General features: G+C 36.8%; 1 protein-coding gene across 8 annotated transcripts in view; it reads right to left on the minus strand.

Moving 5' to 3' along the window:
* The window catches only part of DMD (dystrophin), a 971,087-nt gene that overhangs the window by 122,049 nt on the left and 836,008 nt on the right, over positions 1-13,030 (minus strand). For all 8 annotated transcript variants that reach the window (XM_050969735.1, XM_050969772.1, XM_050969742.1 and 5 more), the window contains one exon: positions 5,741-5,819. In XM_050969735.1, the coding sequence (XP_050825692.1) occupies positions 5,741-5,819 (79 nt within the window). The remainder of the gene's footprint in view (positions 1-5,740; positions 5,820-13,030) is intronic.

Consider the following 13,030-nt stretch of genomic DNA (forward strand, 5'->3'; position numbering starts at 1 on the left):
ATATAGAGAGGATCCCTTAGCAAAAAACTGCACAAAATAGAAAAATATAAATATAAAACTTTAATTACAGAAATACTATTTAACTGCAAATCAAAAAGTTTTTAAGATTTATAGATTTTTTTTTTCCTGAGTATGATGCATAATGAAAAAATGAAAGCCCACTGTAAAATTAATTCTACTAACTTTATTCCAAAAGTAAGCATAAAGATAATCTCTCAAAATATGTCAATGCTTTGCTACTCTTAAAGACCTTTAGCAGTCAGGCCAAGGCAAGCACTATCAAAAGCTGTAGCTGTGGCCATGATATCCTAAACAAGGGAGAAATGGACTGAAGGCATTTTCTCTTAACTTTAAACCTGATGTACACATCACACAAGTCTTGAGGTTGAATTGGTGCCCAGTGTTCTTAGAAATTCTTCATGATAATCACAATGGCAAGACATGTGAAGTGCATTTGGTTTTGTTGGCACTTTGCTAGTCCTTCCATTTTCAGAAGCACATGTATTGCCTTTACATTTATACTGAAGCAGAAAACCAGTTTTCTAGCAATCAGGCTCCTCTAGCTGATATGACCATATTTAAATGTACATAATATAGGAATACTTTTTTTATAAATACATTTAAATACAATAATAAATTTCCCTCTGCTTTCAGAGAGTTCTCAGAGTTGGGCTGATTTTTTTGTGTCCACTTCTTCTCTATCATTATTCTACTACCAGGTGGTATTTGCTATTCAAAACATTTCCTGTGATACCTAAAAATATTAAACCATTTTGCCAAATGACATGGATGAATGGTCATGTTTTCCAATGTTTGCTTGTCATATATATCTGAGAGACAATATGATATAATGTATGCAGTGACAAATAGGAGAGCAAGATACAGTTGCTTGCACTGGAAAATAATCTATCAGATGGATGGGTAAAGTGTCCTAAGAGTCATGGAGTCCTCTCATTTTTAGACTTGGATGTCTTAATTAGGAGGACTTGCCCTTTTAAAGACATCTGCCTGTGCAAGAAAGAGCTTCCCTAGCCTTTGCTTTGCATAATAATCTGAGCTCTCACATAGAAGGTGGGAGAAGTGAGTACTTGACTTCTCTCCCAACTCGAAGGAATTCAGAGCCACATCTCCAGTTTCTCAGGAGAGTGGGCTAAATAACTGAAGGAAAACACAAAGGCATGGAAATAAGAAGAAAAAAGACTCAGATCTGAACCTGAATAGCTCTGAGCTTATCCTGAGAAGGAGAGACCTAGGATACACAGCCTACTCCTGTGATTTTTATTTTTAAGCAACAATTATCTGCTATAAAATGCAGCAGATGCACTCTGATCGCTTACAACACGAACTGGTGGCTCCAACATTTGTCATCTTTCTGTTTCTGAATGAAAGCTGCTAAGGCTGCCTCATCTTGTGTTGAATTAAGGGCTGCTCTTACTTACAAGTCCAAAACTGAAAGGCACAGTGAGGTATCTCCTGTTAGGTATCTCCAGGTCCTAGCACAAATTTAGGTACGAGGATTTAACAGTCTGGTACTGACATATGCAGGCAGCAAAAGCTCATAGCCTGGGAAATATGAATCACAAAATTTTGGCTATGGGTATATCGGCCTTTTAGCTTTGCAAATATAAATGTTCGTTCTGTTCCTTGAATTCCCAGGTTTTGCATGTTGATGAAAGTCCGTGTTGTCTGAGCTTGAAAACCACTGGAATCTTCCAGTCATAATCTGAAGTAATTGCCAGTTATATAGTGGGCACTGTTTCATGCAGTCACTTCACTGACATGCTATATTTACTGAAAGATGGCTCATACTGGGACTGGACAGTAAATTACAAGGTTTGCTCATGGTTTTAAAAGATGTAACACCTACTTTTCAGCAATCACCAGCAATGCACATGAATGAACAATCACCAGAAATGCACATGAAGAAGAATGAGTGATTGCTGAATAGCACTGCAAATGATATTAGAAACAATCTTACTTCAATGCTACCTCTCATTTATTGCATCTCAAAAAGATGAGAGTAATAACTATTGTGACATACAATAGTTATGTGTGGGTCTTCCAACAAGAGAATGAATCTCATTTTTTGTACAAGGCATGATCACAGAGAAAAATACAGATGAAGTCAAAACAGTAAAATTATTCCAGAGGAGTCACTGAAAACTTTGGAGCTGGCATTGTGTTTCAAATTTGCAGATATTCTTTTTCACACCTCAGTTACTGTCTATAATTCCCAAATTAAGCACCATCATCCATGAAAGGATCACAGATTTTTCTTGTAATTACTTTGCTAAATATTTACAAGTTTCTTTTTAATAGAAAGATCTTATTTTTACAGTGGTTTTACACCCTGATTTAGAGAATTCTAATTAAACAGCAAGTCCTTCAAAAGAAATGAACAAACTCCACAAAATCATGACAGGAAGTTTTGCCCATGTCATACATTCATCAGATGTATCTTAACTATTGTTGTGAATGCTGTGTGGCTTTGGCAAGGAATGAACTGAGCTGGAGCTGGGACTGCCTCTGTGGACATTGGCAGAGCAAAATGAGTTTGGGGAAGCATGAAGGTCAGAAGCTCGAGGAGTGGGTTGAGAGAGACCATTAAAAATGTAGAAGGCCTGGAGAGAGGCAAGTTCATGTGAAAAGTTTTGATGAGTCTTTTACACTCGAGGCAGATCTGAAGCCTTAAAGGAGAGAGACACAAGTGGATCCCATTCCTTTGCCACTATCTCTTTAATTTACAACCAGGGAACATCTGAATTATCCCATGCTACAGCATTGATCAACACTGGCACTTGGTCATTTAAAAGATGAAAGACTGGAAAAAGAATGTTGAACTGCATGAAAAGACAATGGAGAAAAACTCTCTAATTTAAAAATACCACAAATAAGAATACATTTTTTTTTCTTTTACACTCCTTATCTCTCTAGCTCACACTTTCTTTCCAATCTCTTTCAGAAACAGCTCTATGAATAGCCCTTAGAACAGGCTGCAAGTGCCTAGAAACAGGGACTACCACTTGATTTCTTGCCTCACAGGGCATGACAAATATGAGGTCCCTGCATCACCCCCCATTGCTTTTGTGCTAGGTTTTCAACAGCCCCGTGCAGCTTCAGTTTCAACCAAGCAGAAGAAGACAGATGATGCTATAATTTCTATGTATAAAATAATAACAAGCACATGAAAAAGTTACCATGATTAGCAGATCATTTTAATTCTTTCTGATAGGAGAAATGTAATTCAGTCACTGATTTTATGTGACCTCGACTGCAGTACCAGCCTCTTTGTTGAGCTACTTAAAGGTATATCAACTATGAAAGGATAATATTTCATGTAAGAATATAAACATATATTATTACTTGTACCTTAAGATGGGCAAGTGAGTATGGAAGAGGGAAAGTTGATGCTCAGTAGGAAGGATGAACTGGATATTACTGGCAAATAAACTAGATATTCAATAAGCAATAGATTGCTTATTTTCCTTACTGATTATAGTTTGCACTGATCTTATGTGTATCTCAGCTCCTTAGATAAAAATGCTTTCTGATTTTTGAGCTTATAAAATAAAACCATAAAAATTTCTATGATTAATCTTTTCACTGCTGTTGCCACAGACTGATCAGCTTGGACTCTGTCTACCACGTACAGAAACCTAATTTACAAGCCATTAAAGTTACCTTCATTTGACCTGCCTGACTGTGTCTGGCAACCTTTATGTCTGACTTGTTCACCCCCAAAAGTACAGCTGCAGGAACACCACTAGTGCTGGATGGCAAGGACTGTGTCACCCTGTCCTGCACTGCTCTCTCTCCCACAGAAGTGCTTCCACCCGTGCAGGGATGCAGCAGAGGTAGTAAAAAAGCATAAAAAGCATTTCAAAGCATGGTATTTTCCCTAGGCTTAGTGATAGTACATGTTTTTGGATGTTTTTGGAATTTGATGCTTATGAAAGATGGGACTGATGTATGTACTGTCAGTTTTCAGTAACTGCAGTTTTAGACTTGGGAAGGATTCTGCAGATGTTTTCAGAGCTTCAAATACCTAACTTTTGTGTGCAAGGGTAAGATTATGTATTTGCACACACATCTAAGAGAGAGAGAGAACAAATAAGCAAATATAAATGCCCATTTTTCTAAGTGATAGTTGGACTATTTCCAAAATCAACACATTTTCACCTTTTCCTATGGTGATCCTCAAATGGCATGGAGTGTCCATAATGATTCACAATTTGCTGGCTCTAATTAGTTACAAAGAAGAATAATGTCTCACTGGTGGTGGGTGGGCTAAAAGAGGTGACTATCATACACTGATCATCTTTTAGATAGATTTAGTTTAGCAATAGTAAGGCAGAACAGGTCTAAGAAAATTGTCTGACTGCACTCAACACCAGCACAAAGAGACCTTGATCAGTGTGATGCAGTGCAGGTCACTCTGTTCTCTTCCAGGCTTGCTTAATTTACCCTACAAATTCATTCTTTCACCAAGAATACACCATGGTTCACAAGGAAAAACAGGTATCTGCTTAAATATTGTGTTAATGTCACATATTCATAGCTCTTGCACGTTCAGTCTTGGCAAGTTTGATTTGCAGTTATGTACATTGAGCTGATAAAGTAGTCCCAGTAGCCAAGAGTTAAAGAAAAGTGGGCTTGAAACAGATATAATGCAAATATGGCTTATTTCTTCATAGGATCATAATTTGACAAAAGAAGGTTCGGGGTTGAATCAGCCTGCATTAGTCTTATTTGGCACAACATCAGCCTTGGTTTTGATTTTGCAGGACATCCTGCTGAGAATTTTCAGTTTCCCATTAAGGTCTTCAGTGGGAAAATGGTTAACCTATTAAAATTACAAGGCAGTATCAGCTGAAGAGAAGTTTGTCCTCTATCCCACTGTGAACGTAGCTGTGCAATAATAGCAACATCTATTTCCAATGTCTGGATAGCTTGTCCCTCTGCATGTAGGAGACCATTATCCTGTGACTGTGTTCTGTTCTGCTGATATAATCTCTTAAATAAAGCTCTACTGTTTACTTTCCTTAATTGAAGTACAATGGAAAAGACATGGCCTTTAAGAAGCTTCACTTTAGTCACTGCCTTGGAGCTTTGAAGGTGTTTCAAGTTGTCTTTCAGTGTACTTCAAAACATCCTTGATAAAAGAATGCGTGTGGAGGTGAAGTGGGAATTTTGCTGGCAATTATATTTTATGCAGAGTTGTATAAAGTTTACTTAGCTGCCATTCTTCTGCCAACTTTCCCACCCCATTCTTCATCCTCTCGCTGCTCTGCTAAGTGATCAAATCCTGTAAAATTTTTTGTCTTGCATGTCTTGTTTTGTCTCTTTTTGGAGCTGAACATTTCTTTAAACAGATAAACCAAATTTGGTTTTGGGTTTTTTGGGGGGTTTTAATCCTTTCTGGGTTAAAATCATTAGAAACTCTTTAAAACATAATTTTAATTTGCTAGTCCTAAAGGGAACCCCCAAAGATGATGAGCCTTGCAGAGACAGAAGAACAAAGAAACTTGATAATGGCAGATGTTTTCCTTTTATGCTGGACTTGGACAGTATGAACTTATTTAGCACTCCTCTGAACCCAGGGAAGGGAAAATAAAGGAAAACAATTGCAATACAGTCTAAAACAGAAACTCCTAACTGCAACTAGCACATGGCTACAAAATTATCAATTAAATGTGTATGCAAACTGCACAAGAAGAATGGAAAATAAGAAATCACTCACTGGTAAGAAAATGCTGGGAAGTAGGGCCAAAATCCCTGTGAGCTTCATGCAGTTGCTTGATGCGCTCATCAACAGCCACCTGTTAAGAGAGGAGAAAAAAAATGACAAGAAACAAAGAGCAATTATAGTCAGGTCATTTTTTTTATTACTGAACATTCAGCTTAAAATTAAGCAGTTTCCTGCAACAAATGTTATCCTTCAGAGTCTTCAGCTGAGATTAAATGTGTCGCTGGAAAAAAAGAAGGTAAGAAAAAGGTATAGAAAATTGGCATGACATTATGGACCTGAAAATAGTATGACTGGTGCTTGTCAATATTGAAGTCAGAATATCCATCTGTTAATATTTTTCTAAACTACTTCTAAAGTACTTTTGAAAGAACAGTATTATAAATCAGCACGTGAAAAGTAATCTCATTTAATGTGGACAAGAAAACCATATTTCAACCAAGTGCTGAAATGAGGTTAACCAAAAGAGAGCAGCTGGTACAAACATTTCACTGTTCTTCTAATCACTCAAACCTTAGCCCCTCAACCCTTTCCTCAGAACAGACCCTTGAAGAACATGTTCCTAAAGTTTTGTTGGGTTGGTGTACTGCATGGAAACAGAGACAATAGTTTAGGACTTAGTTAAGGTCCAGTTTTTCAGTGGTTTAATAGACTGTTAGTTAAATAAGTTTTTGTCTCACTTCCTTGAACTCTTCTTATGTAAACTATGACAAATGTGATAGATAATAAGAACTTTTACCTTTAAACATCTAATCTTTAAACCAGCACACCATAAACTAACATAACCCATCAACAAACTATAGGAAAACTTATGAAAGATAGGAGACACTTCATGATAACAGAGTTCCCCAGGCAGCTGTTATTTGTGACAAAATGAAGACCCACAAAAAACCTGTTTTTTTCCTCTTATGGAAAAATCTCCATAACCTTAACAAGAGGAACTGCTCTCCCGAAGTCAACTAAACAAACACTATTTTAGAGGTAATAAGCTAACTAAAAATTTTAGGGTTTCTTTACATTATCAATTAAAAAAAATGTAAGGAGAAAAAGTATTCTGAAAAGTTTATTTTGATTCTTACTACCTTTTTTCTTTTTAGTTACTTTTAATAAAATTTTCTTTATACCCTTTTAAAGTTTTGAACCTACTTTACCTTTCTCCTTATTCTATCTCGCAACAGGAAACAAACACATTAGTTAGGAAATCTCAAAATTAGTAAAATCTCAAATTAAAAAGCCATAACCACTACAGACTGATTTTATCTTTACCCTTGAAAACCTCAGTGGAGTATTGAGCAAGTGGCCAAAAGGGTGTGGTTACAATAAGATTTCCTGGTGTATAAGTGACATCTACCAGTCTTTTTATAGCCTGTATGCTAGAAAGGTGTCATGAAGTTAGACCTAAGAGTGGGATTAGATAAAACAAGAAAAAAAAAAAACCATCTTGAAAGTAATGATAGAATAATGTTGAAATGCAATAAATAAAGCAACTGAGAGGAGTCAGGTTCACTTAAATATTGCCTGTAAAAAAAAAAAGTGTTCCATCAACACTGGCAAAGCAGAGGGTTAGTGTATTTCAATTTGCCTAATTGTGATACACATCACAAGGAAACAAATAGGTTGCACAAGTAAATTGGGATATACATAAGAAGGAAACAAATAGGTTGCACAAGTAAATTGTGATATACGTAACAAGGAAACGAATAGGTTGCACAAGTAAAATGCAATCCACATTTTAAAGTTTTCAGGGAATTTCTTGGTTGGTGGTAGGAGGGAGCTGTTGTATAGTAACTGGGCATAATACAGTTGGAAGGGAAAAATTTAAAATGGTAGAATTAATGAGCTATTTGATATGACTGTGTGTGTTTGCCAGATAACCCCTAGACCCCAAAATCTTCTTTAACTAAGCAATAGCAATTTACTGCCAAGACATGATTTATTTGCTTACAGTTTTAAAACTAACACTATAAGAAAAAATGCCCATTTGCTTTCTTTCCTCAAACCATTTTTCAGGTGCTTTTTCTGCAGCTCCGTTCCTTTCTATGTCATCTTTCCTGGCTTCCCACTGAATTGCAGGGACAGATGTTTTTGTTAAACAATGCTTCATACCAGGGACTGACTTTGAGCTTGAGTTCACCCCCAATTCACTGCACAGATACAAGCTGGGGAAGTCTGCAAATGCACAGAAAACCATGAAAGGGCTGCTTCTGGTCATCAGTAGAATTAGCTTAAGTACAGAATAATTAATTGAAGTGATATTATTTTTAACTAAGAAATAACCTTTCAATGAAGACTAGAAAGATAATCTTAAGCATACCTAAAGACATGCAAATAATACCACTGGAAAAATGTAATGAAAATGCATATCCTCTTTAGAATTGTCTTAAAATTACCTCATAACATACTTATTTTGTCATTAGGAAATATTGGTTAATAAAGAACTATATGGCTCTTCCTTAATATTAGTACATGTTTTCATTAAGTCAACCAGGATGGAAAAAGTTTTTGCTGGCATGAAGAATCTCTAAAGAGAATGAGAACTTTACACACACACAGTGGGGAGCAGTGTTTCATATAGGAAAATTTCAACAGCCAAATAGTGGTCAGCAAAGAGCATGGGAACCCTTTAGTACACATGACCACTGCCAGCACACAGCCTATACAACTTCTGTAAGTGTGCTAAAACTGAAAACTCCAATCCCTTCAACCTTTAAACTGCACAAAATTATTTACCTGAAGATTTTTAGCTGTATATTGTACAACAGCAAAATAAAATAACTAACACACTTCTGGGTTAACTTTCCAACTGAAAAGCTTTGGATGTGAGCCAGGAAATACCTCTTTCTAGAGGTAGATTTTGTCAATACAGAGAAAAAGAAAACACTGAGAAATCCTGAGAATTCTCCAGGAAATATCACCTGAGAGTACAAAACATTATTCCACTTGGCTCCTAGGAAATACCACTTGCTGATGCACTGGCATACTACCTTTGAGGTAAAAGACAGTAAAAGATAAACTCAATTTTGGTGGCAGAGCAAGGAAGATTATTGCAGTCATTTTCTGTTAATTTTATCAAAACTAACACATAAATGGTAAAATAACAGAATTTGAACTCACAATAACTCAGACAATGGTGTACAAAAAATACCCACTGAAACAATCCTTGTTCAAACTTACAGAAGTATGTGTCTCTGATCCAATAAAATCAGATTTGGATTTGACTTAGTAACTTATAAATCAACAATCTGAAGGAGGAGATTCCATCCATGTAAGTCTTCATAAATGTTTCATGATTCTTAAATTCTCACTGGCATGTAAAAGTGTTTCTTGTTTTTCATAAACAAGCCATAGGTAATTCCCAAATTTTAGATTATTTTCCTGTTCTTGTTTTTTCTTTCAAATCAAGTGAAATAGGCTCCTCCAAAATGAGCACAAACAGTATCTCTTGTATTTTAGTATGCTGTGCTCTGAACCAAGAGCAGTTGTATGTAGAATGTATGTAGAATTCTACATACAACCAAGAATGTTGTATGTAGAATGTAAAATGTTATTAACAACTGGAGCATTGTGGTGTGGGAAGAAAACTGCAAAATTTTCAAGCCCATTCAAGCATTCATTTTCCTTGCTTTAAAGGAAAGGAAAAAAAAAGTAGTGTTCATGAAGGAAAACATTCTCTTCTGATTTCAGTAGTGTTGGCTTAGCCATGAAAAAAATACTACTTGAAAGGTACTAGTTAAAGGTACTGTTACCAGAATGTAACATGCAGGATCACAGAATGGGTAAAGCTGGAAGGGACCAGAGTGGTCATCTGGTCCAATCTCCATGGGATGGGACTGTGGATTTCATTTGGGCACCTTTTAGGTAAAACTCCACAGTATTCCTCCACAAGAACTGCTAAAAATAAATCAATGGATTCCTAAGAAGTCAGCTATTGCTTTATAATGATATGAGAATTTGATTTAAACAGAAGTAATATAAAAATATTTTTTTTCTAATTTTTACTTTAAGAAAAAATCAGAGCTTTCTGTAATTGGGAGTCTTGAACCGTTGCTTTTCTTCACTGGGGATGCATGCTTGAAAAGACATGCATTTCCATTATTTATTTAATCCAATGTTTTATATAACATTGGTCTTCTTTCAGTCGTAACAAATGAAAGAACCACAGCAGTGCAGTAAATACTCCAGATTGAAGGTGGTAATATTAAAGATCCTGTACTGATTTTAAGTGGTATTGACATGGTACAGAAACAGCTTCTGCTAAAAAAATTGTCAAGTAAAAAAAAAAATAAAGGCTTTCTCCTTTAAAGACTTTGAAAACATTTGATGAAACAAGTTCTGTTTCCCATCCCTTGGATTCAGCCCTGTGAACTGAATGCATAATCAAGTTCAGAAAAACAAATTAGGACAATAGCAAAGGCAAAGCTCTGCCATGCAGTTGTTAGCAATAGTTCCAAATGCTTTACCTAATGTGGGGTTCAACCTTGAAAACATTTTTATGAGAGCTCCACTGCAGCCAGAAAGATTTGATGGATTTAACTGGGGTCTGCTACTACATTCTGGGGGGGGGGGGGGGATGGGGTGGGATTGGATTTATCTTTTTTTTTTTCATTTTTTTGAAGTTTAACTGAGAATATATTTCTGATATATAAAGCATTCTTTTGTGTTTATGTCCACACTGCAAAGCAGGCCTAGATCAAGAAGGAAATATGAGCTGTTTAATTCTCACTATTTTCCATATTCTCAAAAAGGACCCAAGAGCAGCTGTCCAGGAGTGCTGGAGTTGCTGAACTGCTCCTAGAAGGGCTGGAGGAAGGAGGCACACCCATCATGTTATTGAGTTGTGCCTGCAAACAAGGAGAGGCCTCAGCAAAGAGCTGTAGGAATGGTCTCTCTGTCAGTCCATCAGTCTTGTCCCTCTCGGATCTACCAAAACTCCAGAGACATAAGAGCCTTGGTATAACCCTGCCACAGCCTTGCCCATAGCTTTGGTTTTCAACTGGACAAGTTCAGTGGAGTTTAGTTTATCTGAGCTCTGACTGTGGCTGAAGGACCCTGCAAGGAGTGGCTGCATGAGCCAAAGTCACGGCTTGGGTGCCTCTCTGTGCTCAGCACTCTCAGGGAATTCAGTGCACTTGGCAAGGAATTTATTAAAAAATTGCATGAAAGTGTGCAAGTGGCAATTTTTACTTATTAAAGTGAAGCAGCAGAAATAAGATCACTAGTTTAAAAAAGTGCTAAATGTAAAGAAAGAGTTAAGACAACTGTTGAATGGCTGGGGTGATGAGGAAAAATAACAAGAAAAGAGAGAAAGAAAAGAAGATTCTCACCTAAACAGCTATATTTAGTGCAGCAGCAAAAGGACACACAATCTCCTTTTTCTTTTTTTTTTTTGGTCAAAATTTGCTTCACCAAAAGCTGTTCTCACAAAAAGAGAAGGGCAATTTTCTGTATCAATCAGCATGCACCCACACAATACTCATTCAAATAACACTCCTTTAATTTCTCCACCATGCTCACAGCATTTCCACAGCCTCCTGACCTTGACTCCAACCAAGCACAGCCAATTTCCCTGCATATCAAAGGAAACCGGCTCCTACAAGCCCCTCTTTAATGTTGCCCAGCAATTCTCCTCCCAAGAGCTGAAAAGCTTCTTTCTTTGCTCTCACTGAGTCAGAGCTGTCAGAGCAGTGCGAGGCTGTTCTTCACAAATCAATAAACAGGAAGATCTGATCTGCTGTACTTCTAATAGCTCCTGAATGCAGTCACTCGCTGCTTCTCATCCATTAGGAGATAAGGATGGATTTAAATAAGCACACTTTGTGCTGTTAATGAGGAACAGCAGGGGGGAAAGGCAATTGATAGCCATTGTTCCCAGCTGCTGAAGTTCAGGTTTAAGTCCTGACATTTACTGAGTTCAAAAAACAGCTAAGGACAATTAGTTTTCTGGTGAAAAGTTCAGCGTTCTGAAATATTTTGAGAGCGTAAAAATGGGCTTATTTTCCACATTAAAGAAAAAAATAGATAAGTACAATGCTATTTGCATGCATTTACAGCTGTTACAAAGACTAAATTCAAATTTCTGGGTCATGGTAAGACTGTATATTTCAGCAGATTGAAATCTGAGTGACTTCATGCAATTCCTTTTTCAGTAAAAAACCCCAAACCATAAGAAATAGTAGAACTCATGTATTGTGCTTTGACTACTTTTTTTATATTTTCAGATGAAATGAGAATAAAATGTAATATAAATTCAGGAAACATCTTAAAGTTTGGGGTACAGAGCCTTAGAAAACAGTAAATAAGAGAATAATCTCCTTGAATTAATAGGTCTACTGTGAATAAGTATCTATCACTTCTTAGGCATTTGTTTTATAATCCTAAATCTGTGCTCTTTGCCTTTGTGTATCTCTATGCCCGAGGAAAGAAAGTTAGGTCTTAAAGTTTAAATAACAAAAACATCCAAATTTGGAGAGAATAAAACAGTTGCAAACCATGGGAAATCTTAAGAACAAATATCTTTAGGAAACAATTCTCTTAGAAAATGTTACTTGTTTGGGATAAAAGACATTCTCTCAGGGAGGCCTCTCATTTGATAACCCCCTGCTCCCAATGGAGCCATCACACAAGAGGGTGGAGGTTCTGCAAGGCCTTTCACATCGCTCTGTGTTCCTCGTTTCTATCCATGAACTTTCTTAGGCTATAAAATATTTTATGGAACCAGTATGAGCTGAGAACGGGCTCAGCCTTTCAAAGGTACTAGAAACTGCTGTGCTGCCCTCCATTCTGGAGCATTTCTTAACAAAACTTTCAAATTCTTCACTGTCCAATCACAGGAATTCTTTCTTAATCTTGCTTTTTGTATGCAATTTAATCAATATCAACCATTTTCCTGCCAGATTCCTTGCTATACAGTATACCAATAAACTAATTTTACAAACATTGATATTTAGCAACTATTTTTCCCAGAAAGCAGCACTATACCAATTAAGAAGTTTTCAATTTATAATTTACATTAGCTTCAAATTCAAATAAATAAATACCCATTGACACCCCCTTGCATATTCCTGTCCAAGTGGGCTGTGGCTTGCCTAACCACATCTCTGTACTCTTGGGCAGTGCTCCTGTATTCCTCCAAGGTTACCTGTCCAAGCCTCCTCTTTCTGTGCAGTGCCTTTTTTGTGTTTGAGTTTTGCAAGGATCACCTTGTTCAGGCACACAGGACTCTGGGCACTCTTTCTGGACTCCCTGCTGTTCAGGACAGACCAGTTTTGAGCTTCTCAGAAAGTG

Source organism: Serinus canaria, chromosome 1, assembly GCF_022539315.1.
Source record: "Serinus canaria isolate serCan28SL12 chromosome 1, serCan2020, whole genome shotgun sequence".
Lineage (NCBI taxonomy): Eukaryota > Metazoa > Chordata > Aves > Passeriformes > Fringillidae > Serinus > Serinus canaria.